The sequence below is a fragment of the Condylura cristata genome, unplaced genomic scaffold (genome assembly GCF_000260355.1).
Source record: "Condylura cristata isolate star-nosed mole 26May11 unplaced genomic scaffold, ConCri1.0 scaffold00015, whole genome shotgun sequence".
Lineage (NCBI taxonomy): Eukaryota > Metazoa > Chordata > Mammalia > Eulipotyphla > Talpidae > Condylura > Condylura cristata.
In genome coordinates, this window is record NW_004567116.1 from 49,511,814 (window position 1) to 49,536,053 (window position 24,240).

Consider the following 24,240-nt stretch of genomic DNA (forward strand, 5'->3'; position numbering starts at 1 on the left):
GCACAGTGCCAGATGAGCAACACTACAGAGGACAGCAGCCACAGCCACCAAATGATCCTACAAATGGCCTCACTCATGCAGCTAAGCCAGGCTATATAACCACAGCAAAAACCAGGACCTGTTTCAGTGGCTTGGCTACTTGCAAAGCCTTTTCCTCTCCACGGTTAACTACTGAAGGCTTCCACCTTCAGAAGCCCACAGCAGTCTTCTGCAAAATTGTCAAGGTCTGGGACTGAAATGCCACTGATGCACAAAATACTGAAGGAACTCCGACCATGAATCCTGAAGTCTGGATAAAAAACAACCTGCTTCTCTTTGGTACCTTCTGTAGTCACTTCTGTTTACTCTCTGGTAGCCTTTCCTCAACATCTGATCCTTTTTGACATTTTCTTTGAGTCTGTCTGCCTTCACTAGCAACCCCCTGTAGTAGGAGCATCACCTGCAGCAGTCCTTGGTTTCAGTCCCCGTCTACAATGGGACATCCTCCCTGTATCTGGGAGAACATTTTTGCATTTATTTGTTTTACTTATAGTTTTTGCAGTTTTTATTTTAGTTGAAAAAGACTTTACTTCAGCAATAAAGCCAGTATTATAGGTAATAGGTTAGCTAAGATTCAGATATATAAGATTAATTATATAATGAAAACACAAATGATTTAAAGTCTCATAAAAATATTTTGCTTAGTTCATTTCTAAAGTATATTTTCCACATGAGAAATTATGTATTTTAATTTTATCACATATTTTAAATACATGGTGTCATGTCATTGGCAAATAGTGATAGTTTTACTTCTTTTCCAATTTGGGTTTCTTATATATATACATATATATATATATATATATATATATATATATATATATATTTTTTTGCTTAATTTTTCTAGCTAGGACTTCCGGTGGTAATGGTGAAAGTGAACCTCTTTGTCTTGTGCCTGATTTTAGGAGAAAAGATTTCAGTTTCTCTCCAATGAGTATTATGTTGGTTATGGTTTGTCAGATATCCATTTATTATGTTGACTTATTTTCCTTTTATCCCCATTTGTTGAGAGTTTTTATAAGTGGATGTTGGGTCTTGTGAGCTGCTTTCTCTGTAGCTATTGATATAATCATATGATTTTTATCATTCCTTTTGTTAATGTGTAAATTACATTCATTAATTTTTGAGTGTTGAACCTTCCTTGTTTCTTTGAAATACATCCCTCTTCATCATGCTAATTTAGACAAAGGCGTATTTCAGTGCTGTAATGAAGAAAACCTTTAAGTACATCTATAAAAGTTCAGAGTGTCTATTCTAGGAGTTGTTTAAGCAAAGGCTGTAGAGTGATATATTATAGTCATGATAGAAGAGGTTCATGTAGTAGAGAGGGCTAGATTAAATAGTTTTCCAGGCTGTATCAATGCCTAAGATTATTTGGGTGCTCCAAATGAAGAATTTCTAGGTTACCTCTAGATAAATAGTTACAGCTGGGTGTAATTTTATACCCCTTCCAAGAAACTTTGCAATTTTTGGAGACATTTTGGGTTGCTGTCAATGTTTGGGATTTGTTAGATAATGCTACTAAATAGGAACAATGTACAGACAATTTACCAACTCTTCAGCCTCAAGAATTATCAGCACCCAAAAGTCTCCATTGCTAAGAATGAAAAATTCTGTTTTAGGCATTTAGCTGATGGTCACTGATCTTTGAGATTAGTTTGGGCCTGATGTGAGTACTGTGAGCTAATATTGGCCTTAGGCAAAGGTGTGAAGTAGTAAAAACTCATTTTTTAGCAACTTCCTGTCATGTGCATCGCATCCTCTATTTCATTTCTTTCACACTCTATTGAGTAGGCATCTGTGCCACTTTTCAGTGTTTGGTCTCTCGAGTAATTTAATCTCTTCAAATTTATCTCCCTTGGGCTTTATTTCTTCAACATCTCCTTTGTCTTACCTAAATAATCTGAACAATTGACATACTTATGTTACTAACATGATACTCTTTCCATAGTTGATGATAATGCTGGAATCTCTTTTCCCTCCTCCATTGACTCATGGTGATTCTGTTGGAACATTCTAAAATGACCAATTGTCTTCCCAAAGAGCTATAAAATTTGCGAGTTGTCATTCACATAGATTTCATAAGGAAAATCTACAAATTACTTACAAAAAAATTCAAAGACAATATTGATGAAACTAATTATAAGTAACAGCTCAGAAGTAAATTAGAATATTAGTAGAAGCAATTTTAATACTGGAAGTTATTAATACTAAGAATGATCTATAGTCACTTTAGTAGAGACCACTTAATTTTTCAGGGTTTACTGAAAAATTTACCATCAGTTTAATTTACATATGCATAAAGAAATGAAAAAATGAAATAGTTTTGTGCTGAAATTAGTTGTAATTAAGAAACTGCTCTGATTTGTAGTTTGGTAGAAAACAATGAAATTCAAATGTCTCCATATTTTTTTATAATGGGAAAGTTTTTTACATGTCATTCATGCTGTACTTCCTACTTTACTTTTTGCTCTCAATCTATGTAAAAATCTAGCTCTAGTGAATGTTTTGAAATGGAGTAATTACCGATATTCTAGTGTTTAGTTTTCATTAAAAGCTGCTCATTTTAACGTCTTTTAATTTTCTACAAATGAAATCATTCTTCCACAAATAAGAGTTTATACGAAGGAAAGTATACCTAGGATAGCTTAGACACTGAGACTCTCTGTATACCAGGAACCACCTGCTTTCCTTAGGGGATTTTTCTATAAAAATATTAATCAGACTATTTGTTGCTATAGACAGACTTTCCATGTGAAAAGTTTTGGCTAACTTACACACATACCTAATTTTTGCTATGCCTCACATTTAGTAAACTAAGAAAACTATATTTAGAAGTACTTTTCAGAACTTTCCAGTTTCCACCCCTGACTTTTGTTACTAATTAAATTTGAAGACTGAAAGGACACTCATGTCAGTTTCAAAGTACTTTGGTGTTGTCAAACTTATTTTTGAGGATTTACTCAGTTGTAATCCTAATCATCCTCGTAGAGTAACATTGACTTGTTCTCTTCTGCTGAGATAACTGCTTATTCATCTCTTTCTAACTTTGTGAGCAGAGATAGCAATGGTATTTAGACATCATGTTTTAGAAATATCACAAGATAATCTTTATATGCTATGAGAGAGCTCTGTTTTGAGAAGGCTTTAACTTTCTAAACTAAGGTATCTTTAAAAATATAGCCACTTCATAAAACCTGAGTGTTGGGTGAGATAAATAGTTAAGTCTATAATTTAAATGGTTAAACATGAATGTACTCTGTTCTTAACAAAGATAATTTGTGTCATAGGTGTACATGTCCAATAGTATGTGTTTTAAAGTACTGTTTTGGAATATAATTATAGTAAGTGAAAGTATTCCTGTTGTTTGTATTTTTAAGTAAAAACTGTCTATGGGTCTCTTGATGAAAGAATGTAAGGAGTAAGTTATAACTCTGCAGCTGTACCTACTTGATACTAAAAAGGCTATGGAAACATGAAGAATGTTATGAGAAAGTTTAAGAAAACCTTTTTTCATTTCTTCTCATGCATATTAATGATAACTTTTGAAGAAAAAGATATTTCAGAGAAAACAACTTTTTGTTTTCCTTTTCTGACAGTTCCTATAGGAATAGATTATTATCTATTAATAGATAAGAGATAAATACCTATCTCTTATCTATTGTTAACTGTGTTCCTAGTTATTAACACAGTGGAGGTACTAAAATACCATGAGAATCACATTCTTTATCTGAAACTTCCTTACACTCTTCAATAAAGGCATTGAAAAAACAATTGAGATGTACCACAAAAAGGTGGAATTTCTCCAAGTTAAGCTGTATTCAACTTTGCAGGTACATTATTATGAGTTTATTTAGAAAGTTTAGGTAGTATTTCCTTTTGTTAGAAGATTGTGAAGACCATTTGTGCATAAGAATCAAAACCAACCTGTCTGGTCATCCATCTCCTAATTCAAAATGTTAACATTAGTGATGTTACAGCAATGTGCTCTTTATAGAGTGAAGAGTTTGATGACTTTGAGATAGAGTCAGGCTGCCTGCCAGGGTTTTAGAAAGAGTGGTCTAGATACAGCTCCAAAACTGACTATATGGATTTTTCATACAAAATCTTGACCACATGCAGGTAGAATGAAAAGCAGAAGAGAGATTTCCATGACAGGAGTAATCTCTGGTCTATAAATCTCTTTGCTTTAATCAGTTTGGAACCCATAGCTAATACTTAATCCTGGATAAACTTGATTTTATAGTTGACTAGATCCTTATCTCTTAGTTTATTCTTAATTTATTTTTACTAGATAACTATTTAAGTTTCTTCTCAATACTCTACACACCTATTGGATATTGAGTAAAGTTGGCTTTTGAAATTTGAAAAATATCCATAGATATTTTTAAACTCTTTACCACTCTAACTTAGACTTTTTAAGGTATATTTCAATATTATTATTTACCACTCTTAGACTTTTTTAGTTTTATTTAAATATTATTATTATGGCTCTTAATGATAGATTAAATACTGAATCTGTGTTGTTTACTGTGAAATAAAAAAGGTAACATGGAAAATGAAGGTTTGTTAAGGTTATCCAACACAGCTGAAAGATCTTGATCTATTGTATTTCCTTGGTGTAATAAGCCTGGGAAGCTCAAGGGGAAAAATCTGTGTGGATTAAGTTTGAAAGATTGAAGTCTTTCATACATCATCTGATCCAGAATTCAGACACATATATACTTTTTTTTTTGTAAAGGCAGTGTACATTTTCATTGTGTTTCATGACTTTAAAAATATTTAATGCGGGAGTGGGGGAAGCAAAAACATGAGTACGCGATCTTTTGTGCCTGAAGAAATGGTAGTTAGTGGGAAATGATTATTTAGAGAGGAATTTGCAGCTGGAGAGAAATAGTGAGAACCAAGACAGATATGAACAATGCCATGCCTAATCAAGGAAGGATTTTCTCATGAATTCTGGAATGAGCACATGTTCAAGTAACTGGCTTGAATGTGGGCAGAGGACATGCCATTTGGGAGAACTGTGTGGCTTTATGTTATAACACAACATAAGTGAAATATAATAGTAAGAGATTTTACTTAACCTTCAATATATGTTTATGGCTTTTTGTGTTTATGGATTACTTATTGGTATTGAGTTAGTTCTCATTGGACACCTAAACCATGTAGGACTCAGCTGGAGGGCAGCTGTTGGCCTGATGTCCACTGTACATTGGGGTTTGGTGAAGTGGTGAGTGAGTAATGTATTTATGGCCACCTTAGTTGGGATTATGATAATAACCCTAACTCTACTAGCCTTGCTGACTTTTCTCAAATAGCAGTCTGAATTCATATAAAGGCATGTGCTGCTGTGTGCTACCCTACTGTGAGCTACTTAAGTAATGTGGAAGTTACTTATTTATTTTTGTGATGTTTGTGAGGGAAAAACATAACGTTAGCCTTAACTCGGTTCTTATATGAAGTTAGTGGAAATACTACCTTAGGATAAAAATAACTAACTATAAGTTATTATAATGAGGTTTCTTTTAGGTAACCCATCTGTTTTGCCCTGCCTGCCAAAAGCACCATATTTTTTCAGCTTTAACTTTGTCCTGGTTTCACATAAAACCTTCCTCCACCTTGGGTTGAATGACATGTGAAGATTTTTTGTTTTATTTTCTTCTGAATTGTTAAAGTAACTTGTTTGGCAGTGTAAGAATAAAAAATAGTTGCCTACAATATAAGAAATCTTATTTTTTTATCTGCTATGCATGAAAATTAAGAGATATTTCCTAATTAAATTGAATGAAATTTGTAAAAGCTATAATTTTTTTCTTTAAAAATTTATTAATTTATGCATGCAAGAGCTGGGGTATAGGCTGAGGTGTAGGGAAGTGAGAGGATTCACCAGAGACACAGTGGGGAGCAGAACAGGTAAATAATACTGAAGTACACTGCTGAGGGGAGCAATGGGCAGGTTAGGAGAGGTCTGCTGTGCTATGTGGTTCTCCTCCCTGGCTGGAGATTTAATTTGTGCTGCAGTGAATGTGGATAGTTTCATTTTGCTGCATTTTAACCAGTTGTTTCAACAGGGAGGTCCCACTTTTATTTTTTTGATTTACCTTTACTAACTTGGAAAATGTATAGACTCTCCATGGTTTCTTTTGACTCCTTATTCTTCCTTTTCATATTTATCTCACATTTTTTAATGACTTGATGACCAATTAATTGACAATAAAAAGAGAAATGGACATGAGAAATAAAAGAAACAGCTGGATATTGTGATGATTTTAAAATTCAAGGCATTGGTCATCCTTTACTTTCAATAAATTACATATCTTTTAGATGATAATAGAGATATGAATAAAATGTTTTTGATGCTAATGTCTGGGAATATACTTTCAGTCAGTATTTTGTTCAGTGTATGAATTCACATCTTTTTTTTTATATGTAAACATTCATCTGTAATCCTTTAATTAGCAAGCTTTATAAAGCTGTTTATTTTTTAAACATCTATTAACAGAATTGTAGTTTTGGTATGTAGCTTCCATTCAATCACAACTTTCAATTAATATTTAAATTTTCCATAAGTATATACTTTGTTTCATTTTTATGGAAGACAAAAAGCAACCAGATGTCATGTAGGTTATATTTTAACACTATTGTTATTGAAGTTATAAATCAAGAATACTGACAATGAAAAGAGAGAGAGACTTGACTACGTTTTGGTATGTTTAGTTTCATCAGAATAAATACTATTAAAAAAATTTTTTTTGAGATAATGTTCACATCATTGTTTGGATTTAGTATGTATAGAATATCCCCTTCAGATATTGTCTCCAGCTCCCTCATCACCAAGCTTATGTAGACCACCATCACAGTCCATTGTCCTAGTTCTTTTATTATTCTAGCCTCTCACCCATCTCCACCCCCTCACAATGTCAGTTCTTCAATCATCTTTCTAGAAGGGTGATTTTTTGAATTTGGTTTTATCTGACTCTTTGATTTCTCTATATTCCACATATGTGACAAAATCCAATTATTTGTCTTTCTCCTTATGGCTTATTTTACACTGAATAATCTCTTCCAGCTTCATCCATGTTGCATGTGGCATTGGTTTTTCTTCTTTTGATTACCAGTAATATGTCATTATATACATACTACATACGCCATGTGTTCTTAATCCACTCATCTGTCTTCAGGAACTTAGGTTGTTTACGTATTCTGGTCATTATTAAAGGTCTTGCAGTGTAAGTTTCTTTTTGTATTCCCTGGTTGGATACCTAGAAGTGGAATTGTTGAGACCATTTTTAATATTTTGAGAAACCCATAGTTGCTGAACCAGACTGCATCCACATCAGCATTGTAAGAGGGTTACTTTTTCTCTGGATCCTCACCCACACTTATTGTTTCTGGAATTTTTGCTATGAACAATTCTCACAAGTTTAAGGTAGTGTCTCATTGTGGTTTTGATTTGTATTCTCATTTGATAAGTGACCAGGTATATTTTTTTTCATGTGTCTGTGATTTTTTGGTTTATTTGTTTTCTTTTTTGGTGGGGTTGTGTGAATTCTTTGTATAGCGTTGATAGCCCCTTGTCAGATATTTTGTGTGCAGATATTTCCTCCCACTCAGTAGCTTGTCTTTTCATTTTACTTTCTTTCTTTTCTTTGGTTTTTATCTTTCTTTTTTGTTGAAAAGGTGAATAACATTCATTTTCACTTGTTGAAACAGTATTGTCCCTGTTATATATCCCACTTGGTCATAGTATATAAGCCTTTTAAGGCATGTATTTTTTATATTTATATTGCTATATTGTTGTATTTATTTTGCTAGGGTTCTATTGAGAACTTTTTCATCAGTGTTCACTAGGGGAACTGGTCTGTAAAATGATAAGGGAATGCCATTAACAATGTTTTGGCTGTGATAGTTATGTTCATTTTCTTGATTATGATGATGATTTTACAGGCATCTATTGCTATATAAGTGCCGCGCCAGCACGACAGCAGAGATGGTCTGAGCGAAGGACGTCAGGATTAAAGCACACACTCCTTGGTCAGCAAGCAAAGGCACACACTCCTTGGTCAGCAAGCAAAGGCGCACTTTATTTTTCTCTCCTTCCCTATTTATCCCCTTCAGCCTGGAGCCTGAGGCTGGGGGTAGGCGGAAGCTCTCAGCAAGTGCATCAATAACATGCGACAATAACATGGGGGTCAAAGAACACAAGGTAGCAAACACAAGGCAGGATCCATGGCTCATTCTTTGTTTCCACACAACAGTGTGCATATGATTCTGTGGGGGAGGTGGGGAGGTCTGTCCAGGCAAAGGACCCAACAATAAGTACTTACAAAGCTATATCTTTAACTATGTCTATTTTCTTCAATAAAGCTATTAAAATTTAAATAGACACATGTGAACAGCAGCTACAGAGTTGAACTGTGGAGCTTTATACTCCTTCAGGGTTGGAAATGTACTTAATATTCTGTAAATTTAGAAGATGCAAAATAACCACTTGACTAATGGTTGTTTTGTGGCAATTGATACTTATCTTCTTATCTGCTTGATAGGTTTATATATTTCTAATACTTATATTTATAATACTTCTCTTAAGCCTAGGTGGCAAAACTTGACTTGTAATAAAACTAGTATACATTTTAAATTTGGCTATAAACTATCTGTATTGGATATTACAAAACACTGTTTCATACCACTTTCATTTTTGTTCCTGGTCAGCCTTTTTTTTTTTTTTTTTTAAGATTTATTTTTATTTATGGTACAGGCCAGAGATGTGGTGGGTGAGAGGGTTCACCAGAGACAGAGTGGAGAGCAGAACAGGCATATCTATTGAAATACACTGCTGAGGAGAGCAGTGGGCAAGTCAGGAGAGGTCTGCCATGCCGTGTGGGTCAGCTCCCTGACTGGGAATTGAACTTGTGCTGCAGTAGCTTTGGAGAGCTTCATAGTGTGATACTTTAACCTATTGCACCACTAGGAAGAACGCTGTTCCTGGTCAGTCTTCTACAGTTAAAATTGTTCATCCTGGGACCACCCTGGTGGTGTAAGGGGTTAAAGTACAACACTGTGAAGATATAGGCATCTGTTGTGGCATGAGTTCGATCCCTGGCCCGAGAGGTGGCCCATATGGTACAGCCCGGGAGGTGGGCCGTATGGTGCAGCAGCAGACCTTTCTTGTTTCACCCACTACTTTCCTGAGCAGGGTATTTCAGTGATCTGCCTGTTGTGCTTCCCATTCTGTTTCTGCTGAATCCTCTCACCCCTCTCCCTACCCCTGCACCTCTGGCTTACACCCCATTTCTTGTATGCATAAATAAATCTTTTAGAACATTTAAAAGAAATTGTTCATCTGTCAGTTGCTTATTTGTGAGGCCATTGACAATCCTTATAGTCAGGTTACATTGTTGTTAGCATAAGAATGTATTTGCAACTCCTGTTTTTGGTGATTTAAAATAGCTTTTTGGAGATTCACTTTGGTGGCATAACTTAGCTTTTGGTTAAGTCTTGGCTTCTTAGTTCTTTCCATGTACCTTCTCAGCATGTTGTGTTAACGTATGCTGTTGGAGGTGCTTCTTTAGAGTATGCTTCTGCCTGCTTTTCAAGGAATTTTGTTCTAATGCTGTATGCAAAAGAGCTAGGATTTAAACTAGAGGTGCGGGGGAGATGAGAGGATTCTCCAGAGACCAAATGGAGATCAGAACAAATATATTTAAATACACTGCCGAGGGAAACAGTGTGCAGACACGAGAGATCTGCCGTGCCAGGTGTGTTAGTTTACTGACAAGATCAATCTCTTGCTGCAGTGGCTGGTTGTAGCTTTATTGTGCTGAATCTTAATCCCTTGCACCACAGGGAGACTCCTTTTCAAGGAATTTAATAGCTTTTGTATCTCCTATCAGAGTTGATTGTATTTGTAGTGTCTTTCTGATTGATTAGAATTACCTGACACTGAATTGTATTTCACATTAAAAATATGATAGTCTTGATATTATAGTTAATAAATTTTTATTTACTTGCTGATTATATAAAATCTATTATTCTGAAGTCACATTTCTTTACATATCCTTAGAAGCAGTTAAAAGATTGACCTTCCTTTTAACCAGGAAAAATAATAATGATGAACAACTATATACCAGAGACATTTTACGGGGAAGACATTTTAGTGGGGAATGGGATCAAAAGAGGAGGAGGGGGAGTTCACAAGGCTATGGTGATGGCACAAGGGTGAATTGGTCAAGTCCAACGGGATTACAACTGAGATGGAAAAAGGCACAAAATGATGTAAAAATAAACTATTATAATAAAATAAAAAAATTGACTTCCTTTTAAAACTCTCAGCCTTAGTGAATCTATATGCATATTGTATTAATATGTCTATGTGTATTATAATATATATATAAAAGTGAAATATTACAAGCCAGTTATTATCCTAATAGGTTATTTGAAAAATAGGGAATGATACATGTGTTTGATTGGTTTTGCGTATCCTTAAATTGTCTCAGGCACATAATTTAATTGTGGGTATATTTTTTTTATAAGATATAAATGTTGATGTCACTGTTCTTTTAAAAGTAATGTATTTTCTCCCTGTTATAGGTCCTTTTGTTCTGCATCACAGCTGCCATGTACATGTTCTTTTTCAGGTATGTGCTATTATACCTGTTTGTTTTAATAGAAAAAAAAGTTCCTTTGTAATTTTATTATTAATCATGTAACTAAAATGTTCTCCAAATAATTAAGCTCTGTAGGCGGCTTGAGACTTTTCCATCCTAGACTGGTCAACAAACAATGCACTGATCTTTAGTGAACAGAGAAAGAAGCTCAGAAGGGAGTTGTTTTCTGTACATTCTACTTATGTACATTTTGGAATTCTGAATATATAAATTAATAATCCCCAAATTCTGATGAAGAAATAACTTGTTTCAGTTATTCTTCTCTCCACCTTTAACATACAACATTATATTTTCAAATTGGAAAAGGGTGGAGGGGGAGCTTATATTTTCTGTTAAGGTAACCCCTATACTAGCCATTGTAAAATATTAAATTAGCTTAGAATGTCAGAATTGTACTTTCCATTAGCACTGAAACTGAGGAGTATGGGTAAGAAGTAGGATGGTTCAATATTTCAATGCCTATGGGAATGATTTCTGTCTGTTATTGTTGTAAAACCACAATAGTGGAAGAATGAGGTATTTGGTTAGGAAGAATCTGCTCCTTCATTATCTTCATTCTCAGTAGTAAATAAATTTTCATTTATTTTGCTATTACTTCATTCATTTCAATAGAATTTTTCTTGATTTTTTAAAAATATAAGTAGAATTAAATCATAGCAGGAAAGGCTAGACTTTTAAAATCAAAATTATACTTAATTAGCAAAGTCAATTATGAATTTTTAATTTGTATATGTATATGAATCCATAATGTATAGGCATATAAAATACATAAGATGTACTTAGTAGGTATTTGCATTAAAAAAAGAAACACATACAAACCAGCCATTCCAGAATTTCTAAACCACTAATTTTGTGTCAGATCATCCTACACTGATACAGTTTTAACTTATATAGACTTTGCCAAGAATGTTATATGCATATAACATATGATAGCTGTTACTGTTCTTATAAGAGGACAGCCAGGTAGTTAGAAGGGGAAAATATGGGTAAAGACTAAAGGTCTTGATCTGAAAAGAGTCGGCAATAGAATGTGTTATTGTCAATAACTAGTGGCTGAAAAGTTACTGCTGCTATCTTGTGGTCTTTGTGAATTGTTCGAACTATGATTTTTAATATATCTTAGTAAACATGTTAGTATTCCCATCATTTCTTTCCTTTTTCAATTATGTTCATTGAAGATAAGCTATTTTGCAATACTTGTATCTATTTCAGAGGCATAGAGGTTTATCTATAGTTCTATAGATAAAAATATAGCAATGCATGTTTTGTTGACGTATACAGGAGCATAGTATGATGTCAAGTAAATTTTATTTTTGTCAATATTCCAACAGAAAGTTAAATGAAACAATCCTTTCCAATATGATATTTAAAGACTGTATTTAATCACCTTTTAGCCTTTCCTAGTCATCAGGAGTTTTTGAGGTTTTAAGAAAACAAATTACTTGTTGAATATTAATGCCCAATTTTTAGCATGATCCTAGGAAATTGTATTTCAAAACTCCTGTCATCAACCTAGAAAGAATGAAACACAGCCCTATAAATTTGTATTTTGTTGCAGAGCTATGGAACCTTTTCCTGTTTCAGTCACAAAGTCTAGGCTAAAAACATCAATTTAAAATACTTTCCAGAAGTCTCAATACAAAGTTTTTGTGCCAAGACAAACATTTTTTAATTTTCTGAGGAAAGGGGTTGTTTTTCTCCTAGAAGAAATACTAATGCCAAATGCCTAGTGCTCTTGGCAGAAATTAGTTTGAGAAACTGAACAAAAGAGTCTTGGTAAATGGTAAAATGAAACCATTTATAAATACTACAACCAAACAAAGTGATGTGGTATGTTTATCTGAACTCTAATGTGTTTGGAATGGACAAGCAATGTTTTACATAGCAGGTAGCACATAGAATTTCTTATTAAAATTCAACTGCATTTTAGCTATTGGAGTTCACAGTTACTGACAATTATTTTAATTCTAATTGAATAAAATTGGGTAAGTAATATTAAGTGATATTGTCTCCAGTGATCCATTCGTGATTACCTCCTTTGAAAACAATATACTGGAAATATTTTATGTTAGAAATGAGTCAATTGTGTTTCCAGTGCCAACACAAAAGAAAAAAAACGTGCCAATTTTTTTTTTTAAAGAAATAATTTGAGGAAGTAACTCATTAAGTATTTTCTGGGTATTTTGGATATAAAAGTATTTTATATTTTATAGTATGTAATGGTTTTATTATATTATGAATTTACTTACAAATAACTCCATTTTTTTAGTATTGAAACTATGGTTACTAAAATATGTATTGAAAATATCTACCTATAATAATTTTTATTGGTAGTTTAAAAATTTTTACATATATTCTCTCATACTTGGTGATCTTGGTTTTCAGTCTGCTCCATAAGAAATAAGTTGTTCAAATGGAATTCTAGAACAGTGCAAAGTTCTTAAATTGAGGTAATTTTTGGAGTTATAGTTTTGTCTAATTTGCCTGCCACCCACCTGTCTTTTAATGCCAGCACAAACATTCTGTTAGGAATTGTGGTACATTATATGAAAGATGTTTTTGAAAGAAGAGTCTTAATATAACCCCTTTCTTCATAAGGTTCTGGCTTCTTTAGTCATTTTACCATTTTGTAGTCTGTTGTCATAGTTTAGTTTTAGGGCATTATATAGTCTGCCGCATCAGTTTAGGCAAAGATAAGTCAACATGAATTTGTTCGGTGCAAAGGATTCATCATCCTAGCAGTTGTTTTGTGTAGAAAAGAAATACTTTTCTGAACCACTCACTCTTTCTTGTTTTAACTGAGAAGAACCAACAACAGAAACAAAGTGACAAAAATTTTGAACTTAATCCTAACTCACAAAAAAGCAATGAAATGTGTGACACTTTGAAACATTCTCTTATTGGTTTTATTTTCATTAGGTATCTATGTATGGTAAAAACACTAAAAATTAGAAAGCTAAATTCAGCATAGTTTCTTAAAAAATAATTTAATTTAAAATAGTACCATGAAGGGTATTGTGACTAATTTAATCCCATTTTAGAGAGTACCTATGTAGAAATTCTTGCCACCTGATTTTGCAAAGATAACAACAAATCCAACAGTTTGTTTAAATATGTAGGTTGAAAGACAGCCTTGCTGTAGCAGTTAGTCTACAGACTTCTGTGTATACAGACATAGCAGCTAATCTCAGTAAGCATTAGACTCACAATAAGCATATCTTAAATAATCTGATATAACTTTGGGAAAGTGTTGCATTTTTAGCTATAAACCAGTGAAAATTAAATCTAGTAGTGTGTTTTAAACATATTAGAAACAATATCTTGTATTTGAAAAATTCTAATCAACTCTCTGTGAAGGCACAAATAATAAAGCATTTAATTAGTCTTAAGATGTAGATGTACTTTTAACTATGAAAATGACTATTGTTGGCTCTATTAGTTATAATTCCTGGGTGAAATAATTGTGATTATACTTGGAATTTCTCTAGAAATTTAACTTAGTGTCTTTGAATTATATTTTAATAGCAACTTTTGATCTGGGTCTTTCAACTATTTCCTGACTTTAATGAAAATTCCTTAAATATTAGTTATGTTTTATATTTTGTAGTATTACATAAATGTACAAAAATTCAACTTCATAATTAAAACCTACATAATTTAGAGGTCACACATTTTATTTTAGGGTCAGGAAAGTTTACCCTAAGTAATTAGGTTTTTATTTTGAAGCTATTACTCTCAGCAGTACAGAGTGAGTTAGAGAGTCTGAGGGAACATTTTGACCTCCTCCAAGTGGGAGGATACTGTTGCAGGTATCCATAATAGAAGTGGTTGTAGTAATGATATGGCAAAAATGAATTTAAATCATAAGAATTGCTGCTTAGATGAGGAAGAACAAAACAGTAGGAGGTGAGATAATTAGAAAATGTACCCAAGAAATATGTGTATTGTGTGGATATTTGAAATTCTGAAGATAAATAGGGGCTTTTCTTGAGTATATTTAGTTGTTTCATCGTGGACACATTACATTAACTTGTCAATATTTTCTTGATTAAGAAGTGCAAATTGGGGCCCTCCCTGGTCGCCCAGCGGGTTAGGACGCAGCACTGCAAGTTAGCCGTAGTCGCTTCAGTGTGAGTTTGATACCCAGCCCACATGGCGCGGCAGACCTCTCCTGACCCGCCCGCTGCTCCCCTCAGCAGTGTACTGCGTCCATTTGCCTGTTTTGCTCTCCACTCTGTCTCTGTTTAAGCTTCTCACCACCTCTGCATTTCTGGCTTCTGCCCCACTTCTGTATGAATAAATAAATAAATCTAAAAAAAAAAGAAGTGTAAATTGTTATATGTTCCTCGAAGGGCTGTAGAGATTGAATAAGACACAAACTCTTTCATACTTTTTGAATGTGACCCAAAATAAAAATTATATTTTACATTAATTTATATTGAGGACACACACATACATTTCCCAGAATAGTACTTTATTACATATATTTCAATAGTTTCTATTCTACTTCTGTTCTATTTTATTTATTTGACTTACTAGTGGATAACAGCTGGAGTGTGAAAAAATACTGAGCTTATTATTTGGAGTACCAAGCACAATGGTGGTTAATTTAGCAAAAAGTAGTTTATAAACTGAAAAAGAAATTTAACTAAAATAGAGAATTTCAGGAAAGAGGACATTATCTTTAGTGTTAATGCTGTAGATATGTTCAGTAAGGTAAAAGTTAACTTGCTAGAGAAATTTTAGCATTTTCATGTGACATGCTATGCATTTACATTGTATGCAATTATATTTGACAATTATTTCTCAGTATGGTTCAGCAGAAAATGAAGATGAAATGAAAACAAACAAATATGAAATGAGGAAGGAGAATCAGTATAGAAAGTCAGAGAGCTTGGGGGGAAGAAAGCAAATCATTGGAAGAATAAGGGTTTTCTTCTGCATTTATTCTTATTTTTTTATTTTTAGATGAGATAGACTGGATTATGGGAAAGTTTAAGAGAATAAGAGGTTTCACAAGCAGGAAAGATCAACAATTTAAAAAATGAGAAAGAGAGCTTGTCAACAATGTGATCTCATATATATGGGTAGATTAGTGAACCCACTTATCTACAATAATTCATGATGATTTGGAGGAAACCAGGCTTTGTTTGAGAGCCATGGACAAATGGTTTAGCTGAAAGATGCAGGAAATATCTTAAAAGATAAATAAGCATGTTATAAAAAAAAAACATGGACCTATGAATCCATTATTTCTAAGAAGGTATGTGCAGGTAAAATAAGGACTTCCATAATTATAAAACATGCCACATCTGTAGAAAAAAAAAACATGAAGATATAGAGATAGATAAGATTGTTGTTTTTTTCATATTAAATAGAAAAGGTGAGAAAACACAATTTCATAGATGTTGTAAATCACTTCCTCTGAGAATGACTACTTGCTATCAAGTTTTACAATTATACTCTTATCTTTGTCTTGGATGGGGGCGGGGTAGAAAATTATTTGCTCATTTGGGGATTGCATTATTCTGGCTGTGGCAAATCTGTTTTCAGTCTTTGGTTGTGAACTATTAAGGTATTTGTACCTAGATAAAGGAATTGCTCAAACATTTTTTAACAGATGTGTTTCTTGCTTTCAGTAAAGGACAAAGAGAAATAGTGTATAGAGAAGTAGTATGACCTTAAAATGCAACACCTAAAGCATTAATGGTACACAGTCAAGTCAAAAGTGCTAAAAGTTGTTCAAAAGCTTTTACAGGTTTCTTTTTATGAATTGAAATGGCAATTTTAAGTGGTGGTCTATATGTAAATATCTTAATTTTAGTGATGACATTAAGCATATTATTTTCATTCATTGTTGGTAACTTTATTTTGCCTGTAGTTGTTCTGTCATTCCACTAACTGGTTATGGGAGCCTCTTAATGGATCATGTCAGTATTTTGTAGTTAAAATAATATAACTTGTGATTATATTTTTCTTTAAAACTGATACCCTTATGTATACTTCTAATCTTATATATTTTAACCTCTGCTAGAATTGTTCAGCTAAATAATAAATACAGTCAGTATTATTTTATTATTTTATGCAGCCTTATTTTTTTTTCTTTAATTTGTAAATTTCAATTTAGTTAGAATTTAGTGGTAACAATAATTGTGTCATGAAAAAGAATTTGTTCCAAATTTTACAAATTGTAGTCATTATAGTGACAGAATTCTTACAAGTTTGGTTTACTCTTTAGTAGTTATGAGAAGTAGAAATATTTTTGTTATGAATGTGACAGTTCACAGATGTTTTACAAAGCATTTTTCAGTGAAACATTTTATTTGATTAACAAGAAATTCCTCTTGTGTATATAAAAACATTACCTTTGCAGATGTCTTAGCAATCAAATTTTCCATAGGCAAGAGAAATCATAAATAATGTTAAATTTCTTAGAATAGTGGTGCTTCTTTAAGTACAGTTCACATACCCCCTCTCCCATTGTCAGTGATGGTTTATTAGTATTGGTACTGATTAATGGAGGAAGTTTTGGGTAAAACAATGTCCAGGAAATGCTTGAATGAATGACACTAAAATTAAAACATTTAATGATGTGAAGCAGAAAATTTGTGTTTTCAGAATTTTCATTGACTTAATGAAAAATAGATGTGTTTTGGGAGGTTCCAGGTTGTGATAGAAATTGAGCATCTTTCTTGCCGCACAGAACAGATCTACCTTTAGGTTTTGGCTCTACCATTTACTAATTTGTGGCCTTTAGCAAGTTACTCGGTCTCTTTCATCTTAAAATTTTCATTTGTAAATTTATCTGTGGCTATGAGAAGTTACATTAAAAAAATCATTTCCACTATCTATTTCTTAAAAAGTATTAAACCTATGTATTAATCCATAAAATGTACTTGTAGAACTAATATTTATGATATTCTATCACAAATAATGTTTATGGTATTATTTATTTGGGAATGTACACTGATGTTCATTATGTTAGAGCTAAAGCAGAACTGATAGTTAATCCAGTTCCGAGCTGCTTGGAGCAAGCATTCAGAGCACAGTGAATGGGAAGCCAAGGGCAGAAGAACAGAGTTGGAGCTTTTAGGGTGAAAATGGTTAAAAATAAAATGAAGTATAGGGTTAAAACTACACATTAACGAGCCACAAGATTGGGATTATGATTTAAACTAGGGCTTTTCTTTCACTCTTGCTCAATTTTTATACTTCTCCATCTCTTCCTCTCTATGTTGCCATTCTGACAAGGGCTGTTAGGGCAGATTAACAATTGGGAGACTAGAGAAGTAGTTATCTTTAAAGTATAGAGTGCATAGACACTGTGTTTGGGGAAGTGCAGGTTTGGCATGAGGAGGAGAATGGAGTGAGTATGGGGAGATGTAGATTGTTCTGAGTTCCAAAATAGCAAGATTTGGCCAAATGTGTCTTTATTGCCTGAGTATTCTCAACTGGTTGTTAGACCATCTATTAAAATAATACAGAGGCCTTCCCTGGTGGTGAAATGGGTTGAAGCTTAGTACTGTGAAGCTAGCCACAGCTGCTTCAGCATGAGTTCAATACCCTGCCGGGACGATGACCCATATGGTGCAGCAGACCTCTCCTGTCTCACCTGCTGTTTGCATCAGCAGTATACTTTGTTAATCTACTTGTTCAGCTCCCCACTCTGATTCTGGTGAATACTCTTACTGCCCTTGCATCTCTGGCCTACACCCCAGTTCTGTATATATAACTATATATATATATATTTTTTTTTTTTTTTAAAGGATATAGGGCCCTCCCTGGTGGTCCAGTGGGTTAAAGCACAACATGCTAAAGCCACTTCAGCATGAGTTCGATCCCCACCCTGGAGGTGAACCACATGGTGCAGCAGACCTTTCCTGACCTGCCACTGCTCCCCTCAGCAGTGACTTGTCAGCGGGCCTGTTCTGATCTCCACTCTGTCGCTGGTGAATCCTCTCACTGCTCCTGTACCTCTGGCCTGTATCCCACTTCTGTATGCATAAATAAATAAATCTTTTTCTAAAAAAGGATATAAAAATCTAAAATAATTAAAAGGGGTAAAGAATAGAACAACAAATTTTTACCTGCATGTTGCAAATTTTTCTAGAATTATAGCACATAGTATTGTCATAACTCAACTACCACAGGAGATTCTTAACAGTATCTGCAAGTACTTTTTTGATCATCTTTTCATAATCAAACAATTACCAAGAACTTGACTTTGTTTCTGTGTAGCTACTTCTGTCTCACCTCTTGCTTATAGAGAAGGTATATGAAAGGGAAATAATTGCCATAGGCAGTGGAATAACAGGAGGCCATGGCTATGTTTGATCAGAGTGGCATTTTTATTTTAGGAATCTACATTCAATTTCGTATATTTTCAGTATAGTTACATAGCAATGTTTTCCCAGAATTTATTGTAATATCATCTTGGTAAATTATAAAATTGTCACAATCTATATTCTGACTGTTCTTTTTTACTCATTTTCATTATCTATTTCCAAGCTAGTGGAAATTTGTATGTTGAAATCCTGTTCCTCAGAGTAATGGTATTAGAATATGGAGGCATGAGGGTGGGTCTTCGGGACTGGATCAAATAATGAGGGCAGGTTATACATAAATAGGAGCATTGCTTTTATAAAAGAGGTCTGACAATCTTCTACAGAAGATAGTTGTATATCATGCATCTAAAAAAAGGTTAATATCCAAAGTATGTTAAAATATAACTCAACAACAACAACAAAAAACAAAATAAGCAACCCAATCAAAAACTTTTGTCTATTCAATTAGATAAAAAAGATGTGTGCAGATGGTCAGCAGGCATATGAAGGAATGCTAGTATTAGCTATTATTTGAGAAATGCAAATCAAAACTAAAATTGGGTATCATCTGACAACAGTGATCAAGGCCTATATAAAAAAACTAGAAACCATGGGGAAGAAGGAACTCATGTGCGTTGCTGGTGGACTATACATTGATGTAGCCTCTATGGAATGATGTATGGGAATTCCCTCAATATCACATGATTCAGAAATTCTATTTCTAAGTATTCAAAGAATAGAAAAATACTAAATCAAAGAGATACATGTTCCCCTATGTTCATAGTGACAAGTTCTCAATAGCCAAGATGAGCTGAATAAATCAACTGGGAAAGGTTTTTCATCTTTCTAATGAAATCCATTAAGTTTCATGTGTCTATTACAAATATAGTCCTGAAGACTGTTTGCTACCCCAAGGTGTAGGCCAGCAACTGTCTTCATGTCAGCTTCCTTTCTCTTAAACAGCATTCTTTTTTTTTTTTTTTAAAGATTTATTTATTTATGCACAAAGAACTGGAGTACAAGGCAGAGGTCCAGGAACAGTAAGAGGATTCACCAGAGACAGAGTGGGGAGCAGAACAGGAAGATTGATGAAGTACACTGCTGAGGGGGGCAGTGGGGATGGGTCAGGAGAGGTCTGCTTGCCTTGTGGATCTCCTCTGGGGCTGGGGATTGAACTTGCCCTGAGGCTGCAGCCAGCTTGTAGTGCTGCCTCCTAACCTGTTGCACCACCAGGGAGGGCTCTTAAATAACATTCTTTTAATGGGAATCTTTTACAATGTAGTCTAAAAGCATCAAAATTGAGTTAAATTCTTTATCTTAACCCAAATACCATTTTATGGCTAAATAGCATGAGATGTACTTTGTTAACCAAAACCATAGAATTCAAATAAATAAATTTATACACTTATACATCTCAGTTTACTCAAAAAACACTCAGTAAATGTTACCTGTTTTTATTGTCCAAATCTGGCTAAAATGATCACATATTGTATGGTCCCATTTATATGAATTGTCTATCATAGGTGCATGGTGATAGTCGATTTGAGTTACCTGTGCTAGTGGACAGGGAATGGAGCAGTTACTACTAATTGATACAGATTTTTTAAATGGTGATGAAAAGTTCTCAAAGTAATTATCATGGGCATATGTCTATGAATATGCTAAAACATTGAGTGATATACTTTAAATAATGAGTTTGTATAATATGTGAATATATAATGAAGTGTTTACCAGAAAACTGAACTGGAAACAGATCTTTCTTGCACAATGGAGTGGTGTTTCTTTATTAAGCCATTAAACATTCCTTTGGTTGCTATATCTCAGGGATGTTGCCCTTTTATTTATGAGCACATAGGGATGTTTTGAAAAAGTACATTAGGAAACTTTTTCTGTCTTTCCTGAGGTATATTTTAAGAAGGAATGTTTCATTGGAGAATGACAGGAGATTATGTAAATGTATTCTAAGGCTTTTTAATATCTACAGAACTGTGAGGACTGCATTTTAGAAAATGCATGCCTTTTATTTTGATACTCTACACTTTAGAGTTAAAAGGGAAGTAATAGGAAAAAATCACAGTAAGGTTACAAGACTATATGAGACTATGCTATCATAGTATTATACTGATAAGACTGAACATCTTTCCTGATATTTATGAATTAATATTTTTTTAACTTGGTAGTGAAATTTGAAAATTGCCATGTAAAAAGTTTTACAGGGTTGTCAATGAAGTCTAATTTGAGAATTATATACTATGTAAAATCTGTTAACTGCAAGAAAGTAGATTTAAGAGTCAAGTTAAATTTATTTGTATGAAACCTTTAGACTTTTAGTGAACATAGTTGCAAATATAAATTAATGTACTTGCTGATAGATATGAAAAGATAGATAACCAGTTAACAGCACTGATCAGGGTCTTCCCTGGTGGTGCAGCGGATTAAAGTACAGCACTAAGAAGCTAAAGCCACTTCAACATGAGTTCGATCCCTACCCACAAGGTGTGGCAGACCTCTCCTGACCCACCCACTGACACCCTCAGCAGTGTACTTTGTCAGTCAGCCTGTTCCACTCTCCACTCTGTCTCTGGTGAATCCTCTCACTGCCACTGCACATTTGGCCTATACCCCAGTTCAGTATGCATAAATAAATAAATCTTTAATAAAAAAAACTATAACACTGATCACTGGAGTAGTATTTTATTGATAAAGTCCCTTGTTAAAACATTCCAATTTTGTTTGAGTAGAATTAAATTTAAAGTTTTGGGAAGTGTACATATCAGTTCTTAGTATGATTATAGTTTGAGTATATATTTGATATTGATTATATTTTGAAGGTGAATTTCACCGTTTTTTCTGTTTGTAGATATTTCAGAATCATTGTCTTTGTCATAGAAAGTTATTTCATTGAAAGGCATGGAAGGAAATTGTGTTAATACTTATATCATATTGTATTTTTTTATTTTTCGAAGTATCACAGAGAACAGAAGTTGGAATGATTTGGATTTATTCCAGTATGTATTCTTAAATCTTCAAGTAAAATACCCATATATGAAGGCTTTTGCTACATAGGTTAAATGATTGAACTGTCTGGGAGAGGAAAAATATCACTTAAAACTGTGTTTAGCTGAAATTCACAGCACAGTAGTATATTTTTTCACCATTATCAATGTTCAGCACATATTTTGCTTCTCAAGTGTGACTGAGTCACTGAACCAGGAAGTGTTTACCTGCAAGGTGAGCTACTCAAAATGAGGAAAGCTTTTAAGTTCTAAAATTTCAGCCAGTCTTGCTGAGAGGAAGGAAAATGTGAGTCTCCTCCCTTTTTTCTTTTCTCTTGTCAATCACAAAGCCTCTTTGTTACTGGTGGGGTCTTGATGGTGACTGAGTGCTGGCTGTTTGTCATGTTTCTGTCATCCTAAAATGCAAAGTAAAAGGAGGAGGAGAACATAGCTTTCGATTCTTAGTCCTCAGAGAATGAATAAGTTGCTGTAGCAACCCAGGACCTCTGAATCAAGCTGCCCTGGAAAACTCTGAAGTGATTTGTTCACTGAAATGGAGTATGTCTTTCTTATAGCTTTGAGCTCCTTAAGCAGAACTAGAATACCATAAAAAATTAGGTGATGAAAAACAATCAAGCATATCAGATTTTTTTCTGTCACAAAATCTTAAAGCTCTAATGTTAGATGCAAAATTGTAGTCATATGTTTCTTTCATATTTACTAAAATATATCTTTTGATTTGGATATTGTGTATTCTAATATTTTAGTTAATCTTTTCCTGCAGAGAGTTATTTTAATATATCTTCTGGGATTCTTATGAAAGAAGACTCTCCTCATCTTGTCTTTTAAAAATTACCAGCAATTTCATACCAATTTCTGGTATTAAATGTATGAGGAGATGTATATAGCAAGCCAACCTTACTCCTTGTTGGAATTATGTGAGTCCTAAGAATGTTATAATCGATGTATTTTATAACTTATAGTTATTATCTATTTCTTTTGGACTATAGTATAAATACCTTGTAATTTTCTGTTACATTTTCATGATTAAAAGGGACTATAAATGGTTGAATTGATGTAATGTTTTATCAATAGAATACTTTTTGTGTGTAGGCCAGCAATGCAGGGGGAGAGAGGTTGAGAGGATTCACCAGGACAGAGGAGGGAGCAGAACAGGCAGATCTACTGAAATACACTGATGAGGGGAGCAGAGGGTGGGTCAGGAGAGGTCTGTTGTACCATGTGTGTTAGCTCCCTGGCAGGGGATCAAACTCAGGCTTTACTGGTGATAGCGCTAAAACTTAACCCAAAGGCTAACAGCAGGGGCCCAGAAAAATACTTAATAATGATGAAAAAATAAAAAAAATTGTTCATTATCAAAAGTTTATTGATTTACAAATACATGTTAATGTTGAGGAGTTATAATATGAACTGTTATTAATTTAAGTTTAATTTAAAGTACACACAAATTTTAGGGAGCTTTATCAAAATACAGATTTTGGTTCTGTGAGTCTGGGGTGGGATTCAAGTTTCAAGAAGGTCATGCCAGTACTGATGGTCTTGGAATCACTGAATGACAGAGCTGTAAGTCATCTCAAGAAATAAATTATGAAATATTCCTTATAATCTATAGTGAAAAATACGGAGAATTTAATATTACTGCTTCTCTTAACAGCCTGTTCCAGTACTTCAAAATATCTTTATATAGTCAGGACATATTCTCCAAGAGAGAATATCTTAAATCTGTAACAAGAGATAATGAGCTTACACAAATTCTTTCCTCACTTGAAACAGAATATAATTGATTGAGCTGTGCAAAGATTGTTAAGTCTTCCCCCCACCACCAGCCCCGTCTTATTTTCTTATCAACATCACCTTCCTTTAGCATTCCCCCCCCACCCCACACACACAGCATTTACATATATTCATTTAAATTTAGGCAATATATGTAGGATAGAACTCAGTTATTCAGTCGGGGAAACCAACCTCTCTCACTCCCCTTCTCCCTGCTTCCTTCTCCCTCTCTTCGTTCCCTATTCCTTCTCCCTCCCTTCCTTTCCTATTCCTATTCTCTCTTACCTTGTATTGATTTCTGACTTCTGTGTTTTACAGGTAAAGGATTTCCTCCCTCCAGGTATTGTTACTATACCGTACCCACTACCAAAGCACCCACAGTGCACCCCCATAGCACACTGTGCTCCCTCCCCACTTTGT

At 33.8% G+C, this 24,240-nt stretch overlaps 1 protein-coding gene across 3 annotated transcripts in view; it reads left to right on the plus strand.

Moving 5' to 3' along the window:
* TMEM135 (transmembrane protein 135) overlaps nt 1–24,240 on the plus strand; it is a 240,799-nt gene that overhangs the window by 141,987 nt on the left and 74,572 nt on the right. For all 3 annotated transcript variants that reach the window (XM_012725702.1, XM_012725701.1, XM_004683276.2), the window contains exon 6: nt 10,630–10,676. In XM_012725702.1, the coding sequence (XP_012581156.1) occupies nt 10,630–10,676 (47 nt within the window). The remainder of the gene's footprint in view (nt 1–10,629; nt 10,677–24,240) is intronic.